Raw genomic sequence first — 26,578 nt, forward strand, 5'->3', positions numbered from 1 at the left:
TAATTTTTATATTTTAATCCAAACCATTATGTGTCAAAATTATACTTATATATGTATATATATGTGTGTGTGTGTTTATACGAAAATAATTTTAAAATAAACTTCTTCTAAGTATGAGCCCTGTGATTATACAAGGTTAAAATATGTTAATTTACCTTTTCTTTATTGTTGTACTGGGGTTGCCTTGTGCATGGTGGGCGTCTCCCTTTGTGCTGCATGCGTACTTCCTAATGGACTAACATTTGAATTAGAGTATTTTGGAAAAAATGTAGTTTGAAGTTGCTCTGAAAAAAAAATCTGGAAAACCAAATCTACATTTTGTTTTCCTTGACTTTTGATACAGATTTGATTATGAATCTGCCGAAAGCACCAGAATAAATACTGGAGAATCACGAGTTGACAACACCTGTTGGGGCCTGAGGTCCAAAGTGAAATGCCTTTCCCCTTCTTTCCTCACTCTGTCTCTATTCTCATCTTGTAAATGCCTTCATCTCCTAAGTCCCCCTCTATGCCTGTGCCTTTTTGTGTGCTGGCCTCTTGTTTCTGGAAGGACACTAGTCACACCAGCTGATAACATTCCACATATCTGTTCTCTTTAGAACACTGTGTACCCAACACTGTTGCATCCTGCAGTATCTAGAATGGAGACTTCAATGTTGGAATCATGATGGGCACAGCTGGTTTCATAGCAATCCCTATCTTATTAGATGTCATGCTTACTCACCAGGGAGGGATAGTTGCAATTGATTGTATTGAAATAGACTTGTACTCTCTAAGTGAAAAAAATAGAATCTTGTTGAAACTATTAAATCTACGTCAGCCACTACAACATTGAAAATTAGAAAAGATCCACTATTTCCCCTGAAAGGCAAAAATACAATTAAATCCCAGTCACTAATAATTAAATTTTGCACATAACACCTTATGCATCAGAGGAATTGGTTACATAAAGGCCATATTTTATTGGAAACGTTTTAGCATGTATTCAAATCTTTAAGCCTTTTATTTTTAAAAATGAAACAGAAGTACATCGTTTTTGTTTTTATTGTTGTTGGTGGTAGTAGATTGGGTCCTTTTTTTTTTTTTTTTTTGAAGTGGTTTGTTTTTCTGCTTGCTTCATTTTCTCATGGAGGTGATGGGAGCTAAGAGCCTCCTGGGTCAGTCAGACGTGTCTTGGAGTTGGCATCACCTGAGTACTGACTCTTCCTGTAGTGAATTCCAGAAGACACAGATCTGTCAATCAGAGCTTCATCTCTGTCTTGGATGGTCACTACTTACCAAAGGTTCTGCCCTCTCAGCTGGCACTGACTGACCCATCAGCCACACTGCTGCTGCTGGACGATTGGAGACAGTCTCTGCCATTCTCCCAGTACTTTCAAAAAAACACTGTTTAAAATAAATACAGGCCAAACACTTGGTCCATGTAAAAAGATTCCAAATACTGGTTTAGTATCCTGTCCTTTGAACTTACAGAGCTTGACTGAGCCTTGATCTCTTTTAACTACAAAAGTCTTAGTATAGACCCTATCATGTCACTTGAAATCTTTCTTTAGACAGTGATTTCTATTTAAAGATGACTAAATATGAAACTCAGCATTTATATTCTCCAAGAAAAAAATGACCTCATTTCCTATATCAGAGGGAAATTTTACCAACATTTTATATAATTTTGTCTTTGTACATTATGGTAGACATCTGTACTCTCCTTTTAGCATAACATAGGAATCATATATCCTAGTTAGGACTCCTATTACTGCAAAGAAACACCATGACCAAAAGCCACTGGGGAGGGAAGTGTTGGGCTTAGTTAAGTCATAGCCCATAATTAAAGGAAGTCAGGACAGGAACTCAAACAGGGCAGGAACCTAGAAGCAGCACATGAGGCAGAAGCCATGGAGGGATACTGCTTGCTGACTTGCTTATCATGCCTTGCTTAATCCGATTTCTTATAGAATACAGGACTACCAGTCCAAGGATGGAACCACCCACAATGGGCTGAGGCTCTAAAACTGGATCTCATGGAGGCATTTTCTCACTTGAGGCTCCCTTCTTTCAGATGACTCTAGTCTGTACCAAATTGACATAAAACTGCCCAGGATGTGTTTCACTTTCTTCTTGTTTGCCATCTGTATTGTCCTGTTGTGTCAGCCTTTACATTTCATTAGGACCTGAACTATACTGTATATTGTATTCAGGCTGTGGCCATCCATCTCATCAATGTCATGTCAAAGCTGTGATAGCAACCAGCATTCCAAGGAAGAGCGATGAGAGCTGCACTTCTAGGAGATTGGAAAACTTTGGACAATGAAGAGCAGATAGAACAGTCTTTTAGGTCATAGTTGTTTGTTCCAATCTGTCAGGTTCTGAAATGACATCACAAAGATTACAACCTCTCTCATGGAGCACCATATACCTGCCTGTGATCACTTCACACACAGGAGTTGTAGTCCATATTCTGGGCTCATGGCTGCATTCCCCGGCCTTGTAGCCCATACACTCCTCCTTAACCTGGATGATGCTCCATTACTTTACTTGGAGCATAGAACAATTGGAACTGTTCAGTGCATTTGTTGTCATGTTGTAACAAGTGACTAACAAGAAATAACGTAGAGGAGGAATTACTCCAAAGATATAGTTCATTTAGGCAAGGGAGATATGGAGGAAGGAGTCATGGATAGGGAACTAGAGAGCAGGGAATGGCTCACTTTCTCCCTGTTCCCTTTTCATTCAGTCTGAGACCACAACTCCTGGGACAGTTCTACCCACATTCAAGGGGGAGATATCTGCATTTCCAGGTGAATATCTCTAAAGATGTCCTCACAGACATACCCAGAGATATGTCTCCTTGGTCCAGTTAAGTTAACCATGAAGAGCAGTTATCATATTCACAGATGATCAAGCATTTGTAGAAAAAGAACCTATTATTAAAATAATATAATACAGCAAGATTTAATATGTGATGCAGAAAAATGAAGCTCTCATATTGGGGAGTATAGAGTTGTCCTTTATTTATGGGTGGAGGTGCTTGGCACATAGCTTTCTATTGACAGAATCAAGATATCATCATGTATATCCCTAAGTTGTCTGTTACAGTAAACCATAGTATCCCAAGTGACGAATTTATACATACATACATATATATTATATATGTGTGTGTATTTCAAAGATTTTTATAAAATAATTAAAATATCCTAATAATTTTATGTCATGAATAATATATTGTATTGAATAAAATATAAAACAAAAATCAATATTTGAACCAGTTTAAACCTATAGCTAGTTGCAAATATTTTTGCTTACTTCTATAGATAGTCTGTCTCCAGTGGATGGTAATGAACTAGATAACCTATGCATTTACACCTCTTCACACAAAAGCTAGGTGGAGGTCATGGCTTGATAGCCAACCCCTGCTCCTAGAATATAATTTCATTTAAACCCAATTTATCTTCTACCGAACATTTCAATCTTGTTCTCACTTAATCTTTGAACAGCTTGCTCAGTAACTTATTTGTCCAGAGATGTGGACCTATTTTCCCACTGTGGAGGAAAACAAAGCTTATGGGTTTGGGGACCATTTCTCACATCTGGAATTCTTTTGCAGGGATTTTGAAATATTTCTCTCCTAGTAGTCAAGTTGAAACTGAACTTTGTCTATTTCATGTGACCCTGTTCAAACTCTGCATTTTTTACCATTTCATTTTTTCTTTATTTTCCCCTTTGTTTATTTTCTTATGACAATGATTGTTGAGAACAAAATTATGTTTTGCTGTTACAACAGTTCCCTTTAGCAAGACATTTTCTATGTATGGTCTGGTATTTCATGTCTTCAAGATTGATCAGTAGCAAAAGCCAATGGTGAAGGTTGTTTCTACATTGTATTTATCTCTGCCAAGAATTCCACTGCTATCATTAACAGGCATATGAAGGAGGCCATCCAGTTTCTGGAGGAGTGGTCTAGAGACCCAGTATAGTGTAGTCTTTACTTCTTGAGGCTGTCACCTTGTTCCCTTACTTTTAGAAATGTTCATCTCATGTATAAACATTTAAATGTGTCTTTACCTACCTGCCTTGTTTTTTAAACATAAAAACAGAAATGTCACTATGTCTTTCTGGGTGAGCCTGCAGTGCTGTTGAATTTTCCTTCTATTGATACAATGTGGCCTTTTATGTCTTCTAACTTTATCTTGTACGCCTTATCATATTTGACAACAGCTACACCTATTTTTTCTCCAACCATATTGGTATATTCACTTTCAGCATTTGCTGTTGAGTCTGTATGTATCTTTGCCAGTGAAGTGTGTTTCTTATTAGAGTAGTTCCAAGTTAATTCCACTTATGATCCCATCTCACTTGATAAATCTTCAAGTGACTGGGGTATAGATACATAGAAATAGACAATATACAAATTAAATATTCACTGACAATAAAGCATATAGAAATGTTGTAAAACAAACTGTGTGTATATAAAGATATAGTTATCTTTATTGTTTCTTAAATCTTGGTTGATAGTTGATATTTCAGGGTAAAGAAAACTTTTAACATCTTCCAGATTTAATTATTAGTTGGCTTTCATAATCATCAGTGCTAAGAGTAGCCATTTAAGAAATGGTTGGAAATTCTGTTGAAATCCAAAGCCAAAATTTACTTTAAAAGTTTAGTAAAACATATCATCAATCTGAAACAGCAATGGTTTTTTTTTTTTAAATCAAACCTTATAATACAATACAAGTCGGTAGTAAAGTGATTTGATAATTTCATGCTGAGGAATAATGGTAGGAAGCTATTAAAACTCTATTTTTTTATAAATAGACCACCATGTTTCTATAAGGTAGAAGGCTTTGTGTTTCCAGTGAAAACTCTACAATTCACAATACACAGTGGTCTCAAAAGCTAACAAAGGTGCTCCATGAAGCATCTGTCGTGCTTTTTTTTTATAGCATAAAGGCATGGATAATTTAAAGTACTGATGATATGTGTTGAGAATCAAAGCTGCAAGCAAATTCTACAATGTGACATGGCAAGTACTCCAAGGGAAATTGCTGATACACTACATGCTTGATGGTTCTTTAGAAACAGAAGGAGGCGTCAATAGAGACTATTTACTAAGAAATAATTGGAGTGGAATGGAATGCTGGGGAAAGGATCCTCTCCCAAGACCTACATGTTTGATTTCGATGTGTGTGTGTGTGTGTGTGTGTGTGTGTGTGTGTGTGTGTGTGTAGAAATGTATTACTGTTCCTTTGTTGGTATTTGTCAGTGCCTACATTTAACTATACTGTGACACATAGAGCAGAGCACATAACATAAGCAACAAACAATTGGATGCTGTTTTTATCCAATCAGCTAAACTGGGTTTAACTAAATAGTTAAGACCATTTACATTCTGGATTGTCACTGAAAGGTGATTGACTGATTCATTACGTATCATTGGTTGCTTCTCCGAATGATTCAAATGCATACTGTTTTTCTTCTTCTCCATCCATATAAGCAGTTTTCGAATTTGCTGATTTGGTCACGATTAATTTCTTTTTTATTATTCCTACAAGATGTATTTTTCCTGTGCCCCAAGATTAAGACTTCCTTCCTCTGAATTTTGTTGTTTGTTTGTTTCTTCTGCAGTATCAGGTTGATCATGAATTGCTTCAGTTTGTGCTTTTCTTGAAATATCTTTGCTCTTCATCAATTTCACATGAGAGCATTTTTGGAGGTAATAATCTTGGTTGGTAGTTCTCCACTTATTTTCAGGACCTGGATTTTATTCTTTCATACTGTGCTTGTGTGTTTCTAATGAGGTCTGATATTATCCTCATGGATTAGTCTTCATACATTTGAGAAATTTTTCATATCTCAGTGATCAACCATAAAGTGTTTGTCTGTTGAATGGTTGATTGGTTACAGTAGGTGGATAAAGCCAAATACTATATCATGAATGAACAGAGGAGAGAAAACAGCATCAGTAGTACACAGTATGCTAGATCATAAGAGTCAGAAATAACTCAGAGGAAATGGTGTTTTCCAGACACAACAGGGCACTGCACTTAGGAACTCATAGCAGTTGATATAGTACATCCAAGACCTCTATTAGATTAAGTCAAATAAAATTGTAGTGTGGAAGTTGTACAAGGGAGAAATGGGTACAAAAATGTCACTACTGGCTATGGGGATATTGGGGTTTGTTACCTGCTGGGAGAGGGAGGATGGATTTTCTTTTCTAATGTGACCCCACTTAGACCAACCACTCCATAACACACTGTCAAGAGTAGCTGGATAACACAAATTGCATTCAGTGTATTTAAAGATAAAAGAAGAGAACTTATATTTTCGTAGGTAAGCACATGAGGGTAAAGAGGTTGGATCTGGGAGGGTTTGGGAAAGAAGAGCTAAATATAATAAAACACTGTATGAAAACCTCAATAAATTAATAAATATATCATTTAAAGAGAAAATAAGAATAATCATTGAAAAATTAGCAAATGAGTGACATCAGGGGCAAGATTTGTAGAGGAAAACCGCACTTAACTAAAAGATTGGGAAGTAAAGGGACTGGAGAGGAATGTCGTGAAGTACGTAAGAAAAGAACATGGGGTAAGAATGGCTAAATGATAGAGTAATGTGAGAGCAAGGATGAGAACGAAGCATAATAGTTTTTCAAAGATTAAATAAGGTCAATACTAATACTGTATAGGAAATTAAGAAAAGCTGGTGCATAAGAAGCAAAAATACAACTAAAATTAAGGTGAGTACAGGGAACTGGCATGCCTTCTTACCCTGTGCCCGATCCTCAAGATCACTATAAGAGAGAGGGACGTAACAGAGGGAGTGTGAGCACAGAGTAAGGATGAGTGTCAGGCAAGGGGAGGAAAGGCAGCAAGAATACAGACGTAAGCTTTAATTGTATGGCTCGAAATCACTCTGTAATAATCCTGACATGGATGGAATGAGAATTTATAAGGGACTTATGTTACCAGATGCCCATAAATAAGGAGGAACAGCAGAGCTCTGGATCATAGAATCTTCATTTATGATTCTTTCACTCAAATGCCAAGAACCAATTGGCTGGAGCACTGGGTACAGGGTGCAAAAGAAAGCATATGTTGAATGTTTTTCATCATGGATGTCTTATTGGAATCAAATTATTAAAGTTGTATTAAAATCTGGTTCTTTCTGCAGTTTTGTAAGAATTTTAAGTACCTATTAAGCTGATTCCATGGGTATTATTAATTTTGGCAGGTCTCTCAGTGTGTTAACTGTTGAATATGTTTTGGTTTAGATCATGGTTCTTGCACACATGCTAGGTGCCATATTCACAAAGTAATCATGGTGACTCTCCTATAGGACTCTCATCTGTCCTGTCCCTCACTGCCTTAGAAATTGGTTAGGAGGTTCAGCTTTACCACAGTGATGTTTTGTTTTGTTTTGTTTTGTTTTGTTTTGTTTTTTCCTATCTGAGCAATGTCACTTGCCAAGAGTAGCCACACTGGCTTTCCCCAACCTTTGACTTGAACTGGCATTCTCCCTGTTACTGTGATATGTCACAGAAGAGTGGATGTTCTGTCGCTCCCCGGGAAGCTGACAGCTCTATCTGCCAGTGTTCATTAGAAGTCTCGGAGTGTTGTAGCTGAGATATCAGAAGTGAAGTCACCTCTTCTCCCTGAAGCTCCCATTGTACTCTGTGCCGGCCTCCGAGCTGTAGTTACTGATGCTATCCATTGTCCTGTGCCGGGTGAACTGAAATCACCAAAGCTGAATTTTCCCACAAGCTCATGATCTCTGGTCACCAAATCAGAAAGAAGTTTTGTTGTAGAATAAAGGCTTTATCAAAATGGTCTTTCAGGCTTATGTTTTATGAGCCATGAATTTTCTGAATGGGCATTGTTGCCTGTTTTCTAGTGCAAATAGACATACTCCTTTCAGTTTTCCATGTTTGCTGAGTATTTTTTCTCCATCTTTATTAAATTGGGCATTTCTTATTTACATTTCAATTGTTATTCCCTTCCCCGGTTTCTGGGCCAACATCCCCCTAACTCCTCCCCTTCCCCTTCCCCTTCTATATGGGTGTTCCCCTCCCCATACTCCCCCCCCATTACCGCCCTCCCCCCAACAATCCCTTTCACTGGGCGTTCAGTCTTGGCAGGACCAAGGGCTTCCCCTTCCACTGGTGCTCTTACTAGACTATTCATTGCTACCTATGATTGGAGCCCAGGGTCAGTCCATGTATAGTCTTTGGGTAGGGGTTTAGTCCCTGGAAGCTCTGGTTGGTTGGCATTGTTGTTCATATGGGGTCTCAAGCCCCTTTAAGCTCTTTCAGTATTTTCAGCTATCTTGAAGTAAAATTAAGCAGTTGTTACTGACATGGTGTATATGATATGCAGCCAAATGGAGATATTTGAGGTTTACATTTTAAGTAAGGCCAAACTCATATGCGTGTGCCCATGTGTTTTCTCTCTAAATGTAGATAGTCGTATCATCTAAGACTTCCATAGAGATACAAAGTGTAAAGTATTATCTCTTCAGTATTTTCCATTTATTTGGTTGAAGCTCCTTCAAGTCAAAACTTCCTAGTTTTAGTTCTGCTTTTAAGATATCTTCTAAAGCTGCTTTTGTGTTTATAAAATAAGAATCACTATGATTTAAAGCTTGATATCATGGTGGGTTTACTCAGTTTGTATATTAAAGATGACTTCAGAGAGTACCAATAGCTATTGTTGCTGCTTCAAGATATCTGGATTTTGCAGGCAATCAACGGTGCCCTTCAAGCTCCCATGCATCTCCCTCACAGAGGTGTTATCTACTTCCCCCTTAAGCCCTTGACGAGTAAGCTAAAGCAGTAGTCATGGCTCCATTGAAAGTTGAACAACACTTTTATGGAAGTCACATATCAGATATTTATATTATGATTTATAGCAGTAGCAAAATTACAGTTATGAAATGCCAACAAAAATTATTTTATGTTTGGGAGGTAGGGTCACCAGTCACCACAACATGAGGAACTGTATTAAACTGTCAAAGCATTATGAAGGTTGAGAACCACTGACCTAAAAGGAACTTGCTCTGCATCCCTCACTGCCTATTTGCAGTCTGCATGGTGCAGAGGCCCTCACCACAGGCAATACTAAATGTATGACCCTGGGAAGACTTGAATCAGTTCAGACGTATGTCAAGTCCAAATGCCCAAAAATGACCTGGTATTTATGTTCCAAGTCACTTTGCTTCTTCCATGAATGGGTAGCAATCACCACGCTGACATCAGTGACCCAAGATTGTTCCTTTTGGATTTTTCTCTTCTGGTATTCTGCAGCTGTTTTAATCTGCAATGAGGTTTAGCATGCCCCTTGTTTCGGAACTTGCAACCAGAGAGGCAAGTGGCAGATCAGCCGTTCTCACCACTGGAACACTCGGGTATCACTACAGAGCTTTAAAGGATATCAGTGCATGAATTCTCCATCCAGTATGGCCCACCCAAGAGGCCTCTACATTACTGAAAGATGCTCAAATGACTTCATAGACTGAAGAACTCTGGCTATGTGTTCTGTACATATTGTGCTTAACTGGGCACAACTGTGATACCTGTGTGCTCTATTTTTTTCCTGTTTTGTCTTCACAGATTATGGCACCATTAAAAAAGTGCGGGCTCCGCTGAGTCAGAGCTCGGGCAGCTGTTTGCTAGAAGAGATTGAGCTTTTTCCAGAGAGGAAGAGTGAGCCCATCAGGAGCCTAAAGATCCTCCACAGCCAGAGTGTCCTATTTGTGGGGCTACAGGAGCATGTGGTCAAGATCCCCCTGAAGAGATGCCATTTTCATCAAACACGTGGGTAAGGAATGCCAAGGGTGAGGGCACCTGAGCCAGCCTTTCAAGCCTCTGGCAGTCCAAAGACTATAGGATCATAGGATCGTGTGTCTGTGTACTTATTATGTTCCAGGATACAGGGTGTTCATCGAAATGGGCTTTTGTGGTGCCACTAAAGTCTGCATATCTTTGGAGGAACCATGTGTCTAACAATTGTGAGCAGCAATAGGTGTGAAAATGAATTATTCAATATGTGATAACTCTCAGTGATAATGCTGGAATTTAATGCTCCAGCATAGGTTAATATTTTATTTGAATACAGACACAAACACAAACACACACACACACACACACACAAACACACACACACACACACACAGAGAGAGAGAGAGAGAGAGAGAGAGAGAGAGAGAGAGAGAGAGAGAGAATGTAAGATAAAGTAGGCTCATACTCTTCTTAGAGCCCCCTGAGAAGAAACATCAATGCTGGCCCAAAACTCCATCTTTCTGAATCATCTATAGCATACCTTTGGCTGCAGTTTATTCCTAAGGTCCCACTGTCCTGTAATCAGTTAGTTAAGGGAAGGAAATACTGGAGGTGCAGGGAAAGCCAAGTCCTTAAATACTTCCCCATTCCCAGCTCTGCCCTCCTATTTTCTTACATTTTTGGTTGTGAGCCTGGCCTTTAATGGCTGAGCCAGCTCTCCAGAGCTATCCTCTTATTTTCTAGGGAATATCTAGTGCAGTTTGGAAGCACTCAGGCCCAGGTGCTTAGGAAATGGAAGAGGACCGTGAACACTAGTTGACTAGCTCTGAAGTGTTTATAGTGTTGGAAACTGGAAATGTATTCTGGCCTCTGACACAATTCTGGTTTAGGGGAGCTTGGTAGTCTTGTTTATAGCAATTCCCCTAAGCAAGACATACCTGACGGTTTATGTAGAAGTGACATTTTTACTATACTACTTACAGGACCCTGCCATGCACGGGCCATTCTGTTTCTATGCAGGGAGCCAGAGGCAGGAAATTCACAGTACACACCTGTCACTGATAATTTTGACCAAGGCTTCCAACATACTTCAGGCTCGCTGTCTCAGCTCACACATGTGACTTGCTATAGAATCAAATGGGATGATGTATACATTATAAAATCTCTGCATGTTCTTAATGTAGACTAAAGGGTTTTTTTTAATGTATAACCATTACAATGTTTCTTTCAAGATGGTTCTATAAAATGAAATCTGCATAACATTTCCTTGGTGTCAAGAGTTGAAGGACAGCATCAGGATGGTCTTAAGAGTTGTATTGTGAATGTTGTTATATGTCTGATTTCTAACTTTAACCAATGGTTGTTCAAAACTTACTCTGTGTATGTTTCTGCAAGTCTACTGTGAGGCAGATGTAACTCCTTTCTGGGTGCTGATCATTCACTAAATAACAGGGATAGTTGGGGGGTAGCCAAGAGGCATACCCTAGCCAAGCATGGCTGGAAGGAAACCAGTTTCCCAAGTCTTACTCTGTTAGATCTGTTCTCCTGAGAACTTGCCGGGGTCAGGACAGGGTCACAGGCAGGATAACATGGATCTGAGCCATGTGTAGTATTGCTTGCATTCATTGACTAGGAGCACTGTTGCAAAGCATGAGACAATGAATTGCTTTCACTGCACTTTCATTCAGTGAGTATAGGTCACCTCAGCTCCTTCAGCTCAGGAAACTAAGTCACGGGTAGGATTACCAACAGAGGTATGGTGCCTGCTGTCTGTGACGCCATCGTCCCATCTGGAATCCACAGGGGCTGGAGCCACCAGGTGCAGATGCCATAAGTGAGCAGTTCTTGCTTTCTCTGAGGAGAATAAGGCCACGTGTGCGTCTTCCTCAGTCTCCGTAGTAGAGGAGAAACTCGTGTGGCTGAATCTCCCCTCTGTCTATTTTTCACTTGCTCAGAGTGAAATGACAAGCAAGCACAGCTCCACTGTGAACCCATACACTGGGCTTCTGTGTGCCACAGTTGGTCCGCTTGTGCTTGGCGCTTAGTATTCCCTCTGAGAAGGAAATTCTAAAGACTGTGGACCAAGCATCTCTCTGTGTGTCTTCCAATGTGTGTCTCCAAGTGTCCTCTTCATATAGAAGGATGAGAAAGCCTCCCTAGTTAAAACTCACAAGAAGACTCTATTTTGTAAACACTGCATGCTTGGATTTTTAAAATGATTTATAGAAAAAAATAGTAGTTTGTTTTTTAGAGAAACAACTTTAAGTTTCCAGAAATATGCCTAATGAAGCACTTTGATTAGGAATGGGCTAATAACAGGGTTGTATGATAATTTCTTTGCCAAATGCCATTCTTTAGTAAACTAACAATAATTTGGTTATAGTTTTAGGAAATCAATTTCATAAATGAAACTTTGCAATATTTAAAAAGAGAAAGTAAGCTTATGTAAGTAATTTGCCTCAAATGTAAATATGACACTTTTGAAGGATAAAATTGTTACACAAGAATCTTTATATTTTTTCCTTTTTTGGTTATGTTTTTCAAAAACTATTTAATTTCACAGTCATTTTTACATTTCTGCCACATTTTCCTAGATTATTGAATCAAGTTTGAAAGTCTCATCATTCGCATGAAGGTTAAAAGTCCAGATGTTAGTTAGTGTCCCACTCAAGGTCACATACCTTCTTTAGTGACTCCCTCAGACCAAGGCCAGCCTGTGTACTCCCACATCCATGCTATATTGACGGTTTACTCTTTGTGCAGAGAAGTCACCACTGATAGGGACCAATCTGTTGAGCTACTGAGTTCATTTTCTGCTGCATTTTTTTTTCAAGATAGACTGTCTAGGGCAGAGGTTCTCTTTGAAAAAAAAGGTATTTACATTATGAATCATAAAATAAAAATTACAGTCATGAACTAATGAGAAAATAATTTTATGGTTGGAGATGAGCACATCACGAGGAATACTATTAAAAGGTCGCAGCACTTAGGAAGGTTGGGAACTGCTGCTCTAGGACCAGGAACATGGGACTTCCTAGCTGTGCTGTCTTCCTATCTGCTTCCTCATCTTTGTCCTTGCTCTTTGGCAGATGAAACCAGCATGGAATAAGTTCCCAAAGTAGACAATACTGAGCGTTCCACTTTTTCTCAGGGTGACCCTGTATCCTGGGGGAGGCGGCTGCCAGTGTACTGTTTGTCTTCATCGTAGCTCAGAAAACAACATGCTAGCATGGGCACTTCTCTAGATGTTACTTTGGAAGAAAAAAATGCCTTAAAGTTATAGTTTAGTCAAACTTTATCACAAAGGTTACTAAATATATTTATTTTAATGTGAATGTAGTTGGGTGCTGCCATTTAATAAGTCTCATAGAAAATCATGCAAATGACCAAGCCAGACTCAGGTCCTTGGAGTTGCAGTCATCTCTGTAAATATCATTTCCATGTGACGACTGAGCACACATATTTTGTCCATTTCATAACATGAGCTGATATTTACAAGGTTTGGAGATACCTGAAATCTAACATCCCAGCTGTAGGTCAATATTTGACAATACCTCATGAGTGCCACCTCCTGGGCCTCTGCTCTTTCATACACTGCCAGTGTTAATTTGTAACCTTCAAAGAAACAAAAGTTCTAGATGGCAGAACACAGGAGAATGCTGACACAATAGCAACTAACTAATCCCCTCCTGGCTTATCCACCAATCGGAAACTATAACATGGTACTTAGAGTGTTGGTACATTGGAATTGGAGAGTTCCCACTTCAGTGAGTCAGGAGGCAGAGGTGACCACACGACTCGGGTTTTCCTAGCAATATCTAGAAGTCAGGCTTTTATCCCTTCCCACTTCTTGCAAGTCCTAAGACAGATACAGCTCTTCAATTCTCAGCAAATGAAAGTGTAGAAGGTTAGTGGGAGGGCTTTTGACACACATTTTTAAAGTCATTTTAAGAAGTATATGTATACTGACTAGATTCACAGCTCAGCAAATGTTCTTTGCAAAAGGAAGAAAAATACCCCCAAGTACATGGTTTCTGTAGCAAAGAATGAGCTTTTCCCTGATGTGTGGCCATCTTGACAAGCCAAGGCCATGGGCTGAGCAAAGCTTGACAGTAAATAGACATGTCAAAAATATGAACAGCTTTTGGAGTCAGTTTATGACTTAGACAACCAATCAAGACAAGAAAAAAAATCCTTTATACACAGCACTCCACAAAAAGACACCAAAAAGTAGAGTCTGGTACCAATGCCACAGGACAGCCAAGGAACCTGCTCATGTAGAGGCCTTCCCTTAGATGTTGAGCCATTAGAGAAGTTATAACAGTCTCTTAAGTAAACAAAATAGAAAGCCTCTGAGGAACCCTGGAGGGGTGAGCACAGTGATGATGTACAACTTCATAAGATCAGCCCTAGAATTCTCAGAGGAGGGAGGTGGCAAGGGAATGACTTTATAGCAACTCCAGGAAATCCCACTGTTCCAGGATCTAAGTATTTTGCAGCATTCTGCTGAAGCTTCTATAGTACATCTGTTGCTACTGAGCCGTATCTTATGGCTTGGCTTCATGGACTTAGGAACAGCTGTCATGGTGGTGGAGTGAAAAGCATCCCTGTGTTTGCTCTGTTTAGGTAAAACTCAGCAGGGTTCATGTGGTCTATAGACTTTCATCCACTAATTCCTGAGTTAAAGCAGTATGTCTTTTGACTGGATTTGCTTCTATTACATATGTTAATGAAGAACAGATCATTAAACTTAGAAAATAAATGATTAAATTGCAAAGTTTTTTTTTTTTACAAAACCTAGTATTTTCTGAATTTCATAGAATTTCAATACTTTGGAAACTCTTGTGTATTCTTTCTTTTTAATATTTTGACACTCATAATGTATGTAAGCTCAGATTAGCCTACCAGGTCATTGAGCTTGCACTCTGTATATGAGAGATCCACCAGAATCTAAGAGAGATGTGTAAGCAGCAAAGATTATAGCCTTCCAGAAGAAACTAAAAACCACACAAGTTCTATCTTACTGCATCATCTTTAGCTCTGAGGCCTATATTAACCTCTGTCTTCAGATTCCTTTGGCACCCAACACCATGTACACCTCAAAGAGGCTCGTTATATTTGAATTGTTGGGTGGGCCCTGAACTATATTCTCTTTTGTATTCTCATAACCTAGTGGAGGGTGGCTAACATTCTGTGGAGTATTAGAAAGGTAAGGTGATAAAAATAGCAAAAAGAATGGAAGTCTGTGATCCTTTGGTATTTCTGTTTTATGATATAATTGGGATTAGAAGAAAAGCCAGCCCAGGAACAGATACAGCCATAGGTGAATCAGGAAATAAACACCTCTGGAATTGTGTTTTACAAAACTAGAAGGAAAGATGGAACGATTAAAAAAATCTTGGACTTGACTGGGCAGAGCTGGTGTCTGGCCACTCTTAATTCAATCACTGTAATGGCGTCATTAAGGAAAAGAAATTAATACCTCATTAAGAAAATTAGTATGGAAATTAAGTACTGTAGGACATCCGTTGCTTTAAAGGGCAAAGTTTTCAAAGGTAGATGCAATAGGTTGACACCATTATTAATTAAATGTTCTAAAGACACCATCTGCCCAATTGCAAAGTAAACCACATGCTAGAAAATAACATCGCCCTCCATGGTCCCAGTGAGACACCTTCAGTCAACTAGTTGGTATCATGCAAGCATTCAGGAGGTGCTTTTGATGAACATTTACTTTACAAAGTAGATATTCCCCTTCTAAAATTAATTTATTCATTTCTAAATCTCAACATCCTGAAACTAACCACACTAGCATTCATTGGCTTAGCATGAGAAGGATATGAATTTCCTTCCTCAGTTCATTCACGATGTATTACATTCTAAACACGAAGCCAGATCCTGAGTGTATGATGACAAATGATGCATCCCTGACCCTGCCTGTGTGGGGCTCAGAGACTAATGAGAAATTCTGCCATAAATAAAATTATCTGAATATCTAATGTAGAATTGAGTCAAAGGTTCCTGGGGTTGTATTACATTTTATCCCAGAATAGATTTATCATTATACCTGATTCCATACCATGCTAGGAATCAATCCCCTCACCTAACGTCCAATTATTTCTTAAGCCTTATCTGAATTATTACTGGTTTTCTAATTCTCAACTTCCAGAACTGAGCACCAGGTCACAGCAACACATTCAATAAATTTTTCACTCAGTGGGTGACTCTGGGGCTATTAAATAGTGGGGCTATTAAATAGTGACTGTGGCAACTTCTATATGCATGTAATGATTGTAACTGTTTAAATACTGAGGGTAAGAGAAATTGCATGTGCCCACATGCTACCTACAACAGTCCAGACCTCTCTCTCTGTGAGATGAATCCCAGGAAGAGTCAGACTGGAACACAATGTTCTTTAGCATTATATTAATCCCCCTTGAACCTCACCAAGGTGAAGAGGAAACTCTCAAACTGTGATGGAAAGCAGAATATAAACCTCTGTGACCTCCACTCGAGCTAATAATTATACGTTACATTAGTGCCCATTGTGCAAGCATTAGGAAAAGGCCTGGGCTTGATTAGGTAGGGTCTGAAGCATGCCCAATTGAGAGCTGTCTCACTAAAGATAGTATCATATTATACATGCAAAATCACTAATATTAATCATTTTAGTGAATCTCACAAAGAAAGCCTACACTTCATGATAGATCTACTTCCGGCAATAACAACACATACTGCAACCTTGGCTACACAGTAAAAACAAAGAAAATGTACGTACGGCATCCTGTAGATGTGTGGCAGTCTGTCTTCTGCAGTGCAAAGCTCTCCCCTCTACCTCTGAACTATAAGTGTTTTTCTCCCTTGTTTCTTTTTTGTGGACTATTTCAGTGTAATCATGTCACCATTACAGTAGTAGAAGTGGCATACAGGTGTCTAAGCATAGCCAAGTGTGCTAAAAAGAATCCATGGATAAAATTGGCTCCTATAGGTTCTAAGTGTTCTGTAGTATTGCTGTAGCTAACCAACGGTTTGGGAGTCTCCTTCCTATTGCATATTTAAAGACATCATGTTGCTGACCTAAATGGAAATCTAAGTCACCGGTGTGTTCTAACCAGTCAGCTAGATAGTTTTATTTGTCAGTGGAGAAGCACAGCTGAAAGGCCTTACTGATAATACACACCCCCTATCTGATACCTACTCCACAAGCCTCCGACTTTTGAGCTTCAGGTGCACAGCTGTGCAGACAGCTCCATGGAAAACCTTGGCTGCAGAATCATCCTTGGCTCTAGACCTGCCCCAAAACTGTCAACAGCAGGACTGCCTTCTTGCTGTATAATTTACTGAACTCATGATTTTAGAATACAACCATTCCCATGTGCTGATAAAACAGCCTACATATAAAAACATTATGAACTTGGGACTCATTTGGACCCTAGATAGAGACAATGAACAAAACTCAGATTCTCTGTGTATGTAATCATAAGAGCGATAGCAGAGATGGAAGTTATGCAATAGGTTAGTTAGCAATAGGAATAAGAATTCAATACAACATGGTTTCTTTTCTTTTCTGCTTCAGGGTTACTGTCAGTTAATATAAGTCTTTCTGAGATGGCGTTTCCCATTCTTGTATTCTATACACATTCCACTGAAAGTTGGGTCACAGCCTCCCTGTGCTCCATATACAAGTCAAAAATCAAACATGGTTGTATTGGTCATGGGAGTACTTGCTTATTATCCCAGAGCCTGGAATACCAAGACGGTAGGATATTCAATTCAAGATCAGCCTTGTCTAAGAGCAGACAATGCACCACAGAAAATACAATAAATCAGGGCAGTCTGAGTCAACCGGAAGAAAAACCAACAGGTCCATAGATTCCTTTTACACAGTTATACCCATTATACTAGATCTTGCCCTGTACAGCAAGTTCTTCATGAGATATTTATCTGTCTTAATAAATAAGAGATTCAAGTGTGTGAGAAAAAAGTGCTTTCTTCTCAGTATTCTGTTTTCCCTTTGAAGGGCGAAGTATTTACAGGGCAGCCCGGGTCTTTAATGAATGGGTCTCAAAAGTTCTTGATTCAGTCCTCAGACTTTGAAGACTAGCCTCTGTTGCTTCAGACTCTAGAATCCCACCCATCTGAGCTCCTCAGAGCTGAGTCTTTTGACAAAATCATCTGTCTTTCCTGATGTGGAGCAGGGAAGAATAAAGATTTGTGGGGAGCATTGTGTTTGTGTTCAACAGTAGGTTGCTATTTTCCTAACTGACAAAATCATTTTTAAATCCTTCTACTGTAGTTTTCTTGGCCTGGTAACAATTCTAAAGTGATAATTATGCTGTAATATATCAAATATTAATATGTTGATTTTACCATAGCAAATATTTAAATCTAAGTGGTAAAATTATTATCAGAAGAGAAGATTAAATAATACTAATGATTAGGTTTACCAAAGTTTTTGACAGTGTTGATGTGACTTTTTCTAATCAAGTACCTTAAACTCATTGATTTTCTTATCTTTATTTTTACTGAGTTTAGGAAAAAAATAAAAACCAAGAAAGAAAAAAATAAATGCCAGTTTCACTATGACTACATTCAATGGAAACTCTTCTTTTCCACAAGGCCTCTTTAAAAGAACCAACTTCCAAAAATAATTAGTCCTAATGGTTTGGTGTACTCCAAGAGGAAATTATAAGTATGGGGGATTTCTATTGAATGGGAATTTGTGTTTGGACAGCAGTTGTAATATTTAAAGAGTGATGGAATGTTAAAACAACCAGAACGTTCTGCATTGTAGAAAGATGGAACTGTTGTTACAGGCAGAGCTTCGGAGCCATGAGCCTTCACTCTAATCCAGAAGGCTTGTTTCAGGTGTCCAGGTGGCTTTGCAGACAAGAAAGGTCCTGAGAAGAAGGAGTTTATTAAATGTCTCCCCCTTGGAAAGGTGAATTTAACCTATGGTTGTGTTACTTTAATAATAATAAAAAAAAACATAAAAAGAACTTTAGCCCTTTGAATGGTTCTCTAAGTGTAGCTGTGCCATAGTCACCCCATTTGTGAAAATGGGGTCACAGGCAGAGCAAATTCCAAGGTGAGGTACATGCTGAACGTGTCATTCTGTCAGTGAGCCATGACTCTAGGCCCCTCCTGTGGAGCTATGGACATAAATATGTTACTTTGAGCTAGTTCACCTCCAGTCTATTGTAGCCAGGTAACGTCAATGCAGGAAACAGAAGATTTCAAGTCCTGCCCTGAGTCCCCACCTCACCTAGGTCTGTTTCATGGGTCACACTGGACATCCTGTGGACATTTTCTTACCGTGAAGGAACTGTACAGTCAGTGTATTTCATGTGTGCTTTCAGTGCCTGCATTGGTGCTCAGGACCCTTACTGTGGCTGGGATGCGGTGATGAAGAAGTGCACCAGCCTGGAGGAGAGCCTGAGCATGACCCAGTGGGATCAGAGCGTCCCCACCTGTCCGGTATGTGCACATCCTTTCCAGCTTCCAAAGTATTGTTCACGGGCGGCAGACCACATAGCTTACCTTTCAATTAGATCCACTGTTACAAATCAAAAAAAAAAAAAATTGTGTTTCTAGACTTGTTCTATTCCTGCCTTGCAGGAGGACCACACAGGATGCTCTCACCTGTTTCACATTGATTTGAAATACTTAAGATTCAAAAGCACTGTTTAACATAAGATTATGTTTTTAGTTTTATATATATGTATATATATATATATATATATATATATATATATAGAGAGAGAGAGAGAGAGAGAGAGAGAGTGGTGTGAACTCTTGTTCCTGTTACACCAATAAAATGTGAACTTCCCTACTCATTCATTTCCCTTGGGGGCTATAATTCCAGAGGCTGACATAAGTGAAGATTTGAAGAATAGGTTAAAGGATATTACTGTGGCACCATGTGGATCATATTCGTAGACCTTGGTCAGGGTCACAGGCAGGCCTGGCAAAAGCAGCCCTGTGTTCATTCCTATGTGGGTCCCTGAGGAGTGGAAAGAAACTGGCCTGTATTTAGAGCCAGACCCTGATTCCAAGAAAAGCAAATCTCACTGTTTGCTCAGATCCTCTGCTTGGGCCCTCGCTTGCAGAAAACAGTTTTTCTTTACTTCTGTCTCAGGCAGCAAGACATTTCTTTCTTGTGTTCTAGCAGATGAACAGAAACTGCTAACATTGATGTAGTGAAAATAGGCAGCGGGGTAGTTAGTCACTGTGTTACCCAGCTGTGGATCTGCACTCTTGGTTGTAAGCACCTCTGCAACGCAGGAAAAGAAGCAGGGGCTACATATTTACTGTTCCCTGGGTGGATTAGACTCACCTCAGGCTTCTGATTTGTCAGTGTAACTTCCAGAAGCTGCCCCTTCCAGATGCAAACCATATGCTAATGAAGCTTGTTCCTCAGCCTGGAAGGAAATGGAGCAGAGAGAAAGTTGGATCCTCAGCATCCTTCCCAGATGTTGCTGTGGGTGTTGAGTCCTTTCCACAAAGGAGCCTGTGTGGACATCCTTGCACCTAGGCATTCAGAGCTCCCATCTGGGGTTAGATCAGAGGTTCTTAGCCTGTGGGTTTTGATCTTTTTGGGGGGATCAAATGACCCCTTCACAGGAGCCATATATCAGATAGCCTGCATATCAGATATTTATATTATGGGTCATAACAGTATCAAGGAAGTGGCAAGTATAGTTATGAAGTAGGAATAAAAATAACTTTTCTTGGTGCTCACCACGACATGTGGAACTATATTAAAGGGTCACAGCATTAGGAAGGTTGAGAACACTGTTCTTAGAACCATTTGGCTTTGTAGTGCTTGGTCTTTGATTTTCAAGGGGAAATCCTCATCCATATTTTTTTTTAAAAATGGTTTGAAAACCACCAGGAACTGAAGAAATTCCCTTTTCAGTGCTGCACATGTTAAGAGCACAAAGGCAGGCATCCTCTTTTTTTTTTTTTTTTTTTTTTTTTTTTTTTGCAGAAGGTAAAAGCATAATGAACAGCATCCAAAATGTCAGTCTGCAGACACATCTTTACAGTCAGTGCATCTTCCTGCCTACTTTTGTCCTTGCATTTTTAATAGTCAAAAAAGTGTAAGAAGCAGGTAACATACTGTGGTTTCTCTTGAATGGTAAGAACATTTCTCCCTGCACCCATGGTTACATACACAGAGCATCAGAGCTAAGATGGTTATTCGGAGGGAAATTTACTACCACCCCTATGGATTTGCTTTATTACAGATACATGTCTTGAATATTTTACAGTAAAATATGAAATGGAGGGATCCAATGTTTGAGATGTGACCAAAGAGTTGTCACCCATACTGTCTCAAGCCAAAGAGAAGGCAACATGGGTTTGCTGTGAGGCTTTATTACAGCTCTCAAATATGACTACATACCCAATGTCAGTTACACATAGCAAGTTCTGTCTCTCTCCACACTGGTATGTCTGTTGTATAGAGCTCCATCCTCTTACCAGATGGATTTGCTCACATCAAGATATAATTTTGGAAAGCTAAAATATTTTTTTGAAAACAATAATCTTATTTGGGTTTTAAATTTTTACTTTAAAATGTCACTTCTATGTTATTTGTTCTTGCCTTTCACTAAAGTAAAATATCTTATTGATGAGAGAAGTCTGTGCTATCTGCATTTCATAATTTTGATGTAAGATCGGCTTTAAAGTATGTTATATATGTTGTTGTCACTTTCAGATATGTCTCAGGTTGTATTTTCCATACTGAGGCTCAAACCCAGGAGTTCACACTGGCTGGGCCAGAGCTGTGTTGCCAGGGTATTGTGCCCTTTCAGGTTCAGTGCTGAATGAGTTCTAAGATGCAAACTGATTTTAGAAATAGTAAATGCCAAGAGAATTTTGCAGTTGGTAAATATTTCTCCTTCCTTCTGAAGGTTGTTTACCTAAATCTTTACCCAAGCAAATGGAACTTGCTTTCTGTTTTTAATAAACTGAGGCCTTTGAAAGGAAAACATTTCATAATTTGTGTAAAAGTAGATGTTGAAAGAAAGTGATCTGATTAGATTGAGTTCATTTAATTAAAGACGTATTGAAAACAAATGACACGCCAGACAGACTTGTGTGAACTCACCGAAAAGCTAAACCCCTAGGTCGGGAGAGGTTGGTCAGCAGTTAGAGAAAATGCACTGCTCTTGCAGAGTTCCCAAGTTTGGTTTCCGACACCGATACTTGAAGGCTCTCAACTTCCTAAATGTCACCTCTTGGCCTGTATGGGCACTGGCACCCCTTTCCACACTGACATACGCATGTGCAAATAACTAAAACTAAAACCCGTTCTGTAAACTACTCAGAGTCTGTGGCACGGCACCTGTGAGTTGCTAGCATGGACATTCCACACAAACTGCACACACCGTATGTCACTCACACCTGCTTTACTTTGCTTGCAATGCTAAAGGAGAGTACCCAACGCCGAGTCCTCCAAAAAGCACAGAAGTATATTACCCACAGTTCTGGAAACCAAAATGTACAATATCAAGGCACCAGCATTTGTTGTGATAAGAATCCCTTTCTGGGGCCCCACATGAGGAAAAGTGGGTCTAAGAAGGGGTGTCCCCTAAGTGTCACAAGCCGTAAGTACAGATCGTCCCTATTCACTAGCCTGCTAGAGGCTACACAAGACTATCTCTTACTCTTCTGCAAAGGTACAGTCTTGCCTTATAATTCATCTGGAGAGATAAGCTTAGGGTGGATATTAAATTGATGTCGTAACATAAGGCAAAACTTCCTGTGGAGCTTATCCAATATCCTGCTTCATGTAGTCACTGTATACAGATATAAAATACCTTAATTCTGTAGAAAAGATGTCCAGATAAAAATCTAAGACTTCAGTTTAGCCATAAAAAAACAGTAGTTGGAGTGGCTGGAGGCATGGACCCATGGTTAAAAACTTGCGACTTTGCTTACAACTAACTGCGACTTTATTTCTAAATAATCCAATGACTGCTTCTACCCTCTGTAGGCACACACACATGACACTCCCTTACACACACACACACACACACACACACACACACACACACTCGCACACACGCGCAAAGCAAGAACATAAATATAAAGAACAATGGCCAGACATAAATATATAAAGATTCGCAGAGGAACCTGTGTCCACAACTAAAGGGTGTACACACTAGGCCAGCAGAGAATCAGTAAATGATTAAATCAACATGAAAATATTATTCTTAGTGACAAAAATGAATCTTCTTCAGCTAACCCTATGAAATTCACTGTTTCCCCACTGTCAGGGGAGGTAAAGTAGGGTGCACCTGACTCTCAGGAGCCTCTTGGAGGAGAAAGCTGTAACAGAACCACATTGTTGAAAGGAAGCTGAGAGTGATTCACAGACTCCTGAGTCACCTTGTTTGCGCTGATCCTTGGCTATGACTTGGGATGTGGTGAGGATTCAAGGAGGTGACACACTGAATCCTCCCACGGTTGTCATGCACTGCTGATGTGCAGTACATGCTTTACTCTGGTTTTGTATTTACTGGTATAAAGCACATGCTTCAAGAAGAAAGTCACTTGAGATAAACCTGGAGAGAACTTGAGACAGTTCATTCTAAAGTGCTTTCTTTCGTTTCCTTTTCCCCAGTACTGAGATAGGCCTCAGAGCTTGTCTGTGCTAGCCAAGAATCTGCTTACTGTGCCAATGGCCAGCACATACGCCCTTATTTCTGTTATCCTGTCAAGGAAAGTTATGAGAATTTTAAAATATCCAAATTTCCAAATTGAAAGCACGGGATGCACACCATATTCCCAGTCGCATTTTGTAGACCAATCTTCAATCTAAGACATACAGCACCCAACCAGACTTGAAGCTGAGTAACCATTCGGGGAGGTGGCTGCTCACTAGCGTGCTTCCCTGAGGCTTACAAGTTCTTCTGGCTCCAGGATGTAACATAACAAACCTCCACAAGACTGGAAAATGCACCTTCTCCTATCTGCAGCTTCCTCACTGCCAGACAGGGTTGAAGCTACCGTCTTTCCTTGTAAATTAACCAGTCGCCACATTCCTATCCTGTGAAGGTTCCAAGCAGTGGCTGCCCAATGGCACCCCTACCCCTTCCACTGGTTTATGAAAATAACTACTGTGGGTTTTATTTCCTGTCTCACATGTTGAATAACCCCTCCTGTTTTCTGTGCCATTGTTATTCACTCATCTTTCCTTTGGATGTATATTTAGAAGGGGAAATCTAAAAGCGTCTCTCTGCCTAAAACCCCCACGCCAAGCCAAACCCACAGAAAGAACAGAGACTGGCAAGGGTGGTGAATCTCAATAGGAAAGGAGGAGGATGGTTGCCACAGACAACTAGGGACACGTTACCTAGGGACACGTTAGGATGTCATAAAAGGTGAATGTTACATTACATTCTATTTTCACATGCCGGTGCTCAAACCATGAGGGACTTAAAAAGAAGAAACACTTTTCTCTCTCAGCTGGAGGAAGTTAATTTTTATAGACGCCCCTTACACACTTATTAGGTCCCATGTTTATCGTAAGATCAAGCACTGACCAAAGTCACCAGGAGTCCATGAGTCTCATTTACCTTTTCACTGCTGTGACAGAACTGTGAAAGCAATCTTTAAAGGCAACAAATTTATTGAGTTCCATGGTTTCAGTCCACTGTCACTAGCATCCATTTATTCTGGGCCTGAGGCCAGGCTAACCATGATGGCAGGAAGTGTTGCAGTTTAATTAAAATTGGGTACTACCGGTCCCCACAAGTCTCCACTCCAACCTGGGCCTCTGGTACTCTCGGACCTGGACGGTTGCTTCCTGGAGTTAGTTCTGGCACCATAGGGCCATACAGAACTAACCTTAATGTATCTCAGTGGTGACTGGTTCAAGTGTAGCACCACACCATGTTAGCCTAGCTATCTTCTGGCCCCAGGGTCTCTCCGTTCTCATTGCTAGTCACCCTGGCCAACTCTGGCCAGCTGGGAACTCTAGTCCCAGCTACCCGGTAATATCAAGACTCAACAAACTGTAACCCAACAAACAGATTTATATGTTAAATACTCATACAGTACATCCACACAATAAGCTTACAACCAATTGATAAGGATATAAACCACCCACCTAGATAAGATAAATTTGTCTACAGAAATCCATCCAGGCTACCTTGGCAATTCAGGACCACCTGGATCTGGATCATCTTTCTCAGTCTCCATTTTGATTCTCCCCACTTCTCCTCTCCCTCCCTACAAAAATTTTGTCCCCGCCTTATTCTTTTACTGTCCAATCACGGCCTTGATCGAACTTGTGCCAACCCTCACCTGCATAATGTCATCAACCTACTAGAAGCATATGGCAATGATCAAAGATGCTAACCTCCTGGTCGTCAGCACAGAAAGAAGACAGGGGTCCAGGGGTAAGAGCATATCCTGTGACCTACTGAATGTAGCCAAAATAACAAATTCTCCAAGAAATAAGGTAGCTGTGGCCTGTCTAGCAGTGAGGAAACTGCATATAGGAAACGCAGCATCTTTAATAGGCCTTACTTAGAGCCCATTGAATGCTAAACTTGACGTAGTAAATCAATTGGTAATGGTACTGTCCTCATAAGCCATTCACTTCTGAATCCTGCTCCATCTAGGAACCAAGTTTTTAACATATGCATGTTTGGAATATTTATATTCAAACTATGCCTGCCTTAGACAGGCTAGGACCCACTATTAACCTTGGCCTTAAGTGCAAACTTCTGCTCTGGATAATTCTGGGAGATCATTGGTATAAAGACTCTCAAACCCTTCCTATGCAGAGTATTTCTTTCGTAAAAAAAATTTGCCTACTCCGGCATTCTTATCCAAGCCTCCCTGGATTACAAAGCTGACAATTTCATATTCCCTACAGAGCAATTAATTCATTCCAAAGAACCACATGGACTAGCCTTGTGGGTGATTTTTTTCCATTTTCTTTTCTTCGTCACTGTGACACTGTATTTCTTCTTGGCCTTATAACATTGGATTTTGCTGTGTAGCATGTAGATAAATACATGTCCAAGTCATTCCTCTGCTTAGCTCCTTTGTATTCTCATGGAGACAAACAATGCTGATGAACTTGAAGAGAATATTCTTTGCCCCAAGTCTTCTAATTTTCCTCTAATCATTTATCTTTTGTTCTCAAAGTTCTTATTAGTATTTAGAGGGCCCAGAAACCTTTAGAAAAAATAAATTGTCCTTACCCTACACTATCCTTTCCTCCTTCTCTGAGAAACTGGATGTATACAAGTGGCACATCGTATCCAGGAACTCAGTTTCCCCACCACTCCACTTACCAAGGCTGTCTGTCCTTGGTCAGGTCAGTTCAGTCTGCCCCTCCCACCTGTCCTGGATTCAGCTGATGACTGTCTTGGTATGTCATGACATACCTGAGAGAGTCTGAGGTGTATTTTCCCTTGCCCTCCTTCAGTTAAAGACTACGTTTCTGCCAGGGCTCCATGATGAGGGGACTCAGGCTATACACGGCAGTGACTGTCTGGCTCTGACTCTCATCAGGCTCCAGCAGTCCTACCAACTTTCCCACCTGCCAACTTAGGATGGCTGAAGCTCCTTGCACAGATGGCTCCTGGGTTCCACAGCATCTCCAGATCTTTTCCTAATGTTCTCCTGTCTCATAGACTCCATGCATAAACCCTACAAACCGCCATTTTGCCTCCTGACAGGACCATGCCAAACTCACACATGTATTCTTCAGTGTGATGTCCCACCTACCATAGTTACATTACTTTCTGTAGTTTTTGTAGGCTTGCTTTTTCCTAAACT

The 26,578-nt window shown here is 39.9% G+C and overlaps 1 protein-coding gene across 2 annotated transcripts in view; it reads left to right on the top strand.

Annotated features, from left to right (window-relative positions):
- Nucleotides 1-26,578, top strand: part of Sema5a (semaphorin 5A) — a 437,483-nt gene that overhangs the window by 340,041 nt on the left and 70,864 nt on the right. For both annotated transcript variants that reach the window (NM_001107659.2, XM_087621852.1), the window contains 2 exon segments: nucleotides 9,605-9,812; nucleotides 19,132-19,249. In NM_001107659.2, the coding sequence (NP_001101129.1) occupies nucleotides 9,605-9,812; nucleotides 19,132-19,249 (326 nt within the window).

This window comes from Rattus norvegicus, chromosome 2 (genome assembly GCF_021556685.1).
Source record: "Rattus norvegicus strain SHRSP/BbbUtx chromosome 2, alternate assembly SHRSP_T2T, whole genome shotgun sequence".
Taxonomy (NCBI): domain Eukaryota; kingdom Metazoa; phylum Chordata; class Mammalia; order Rodentia; family Muridae; genus Rattus; species Rattus norvegicus.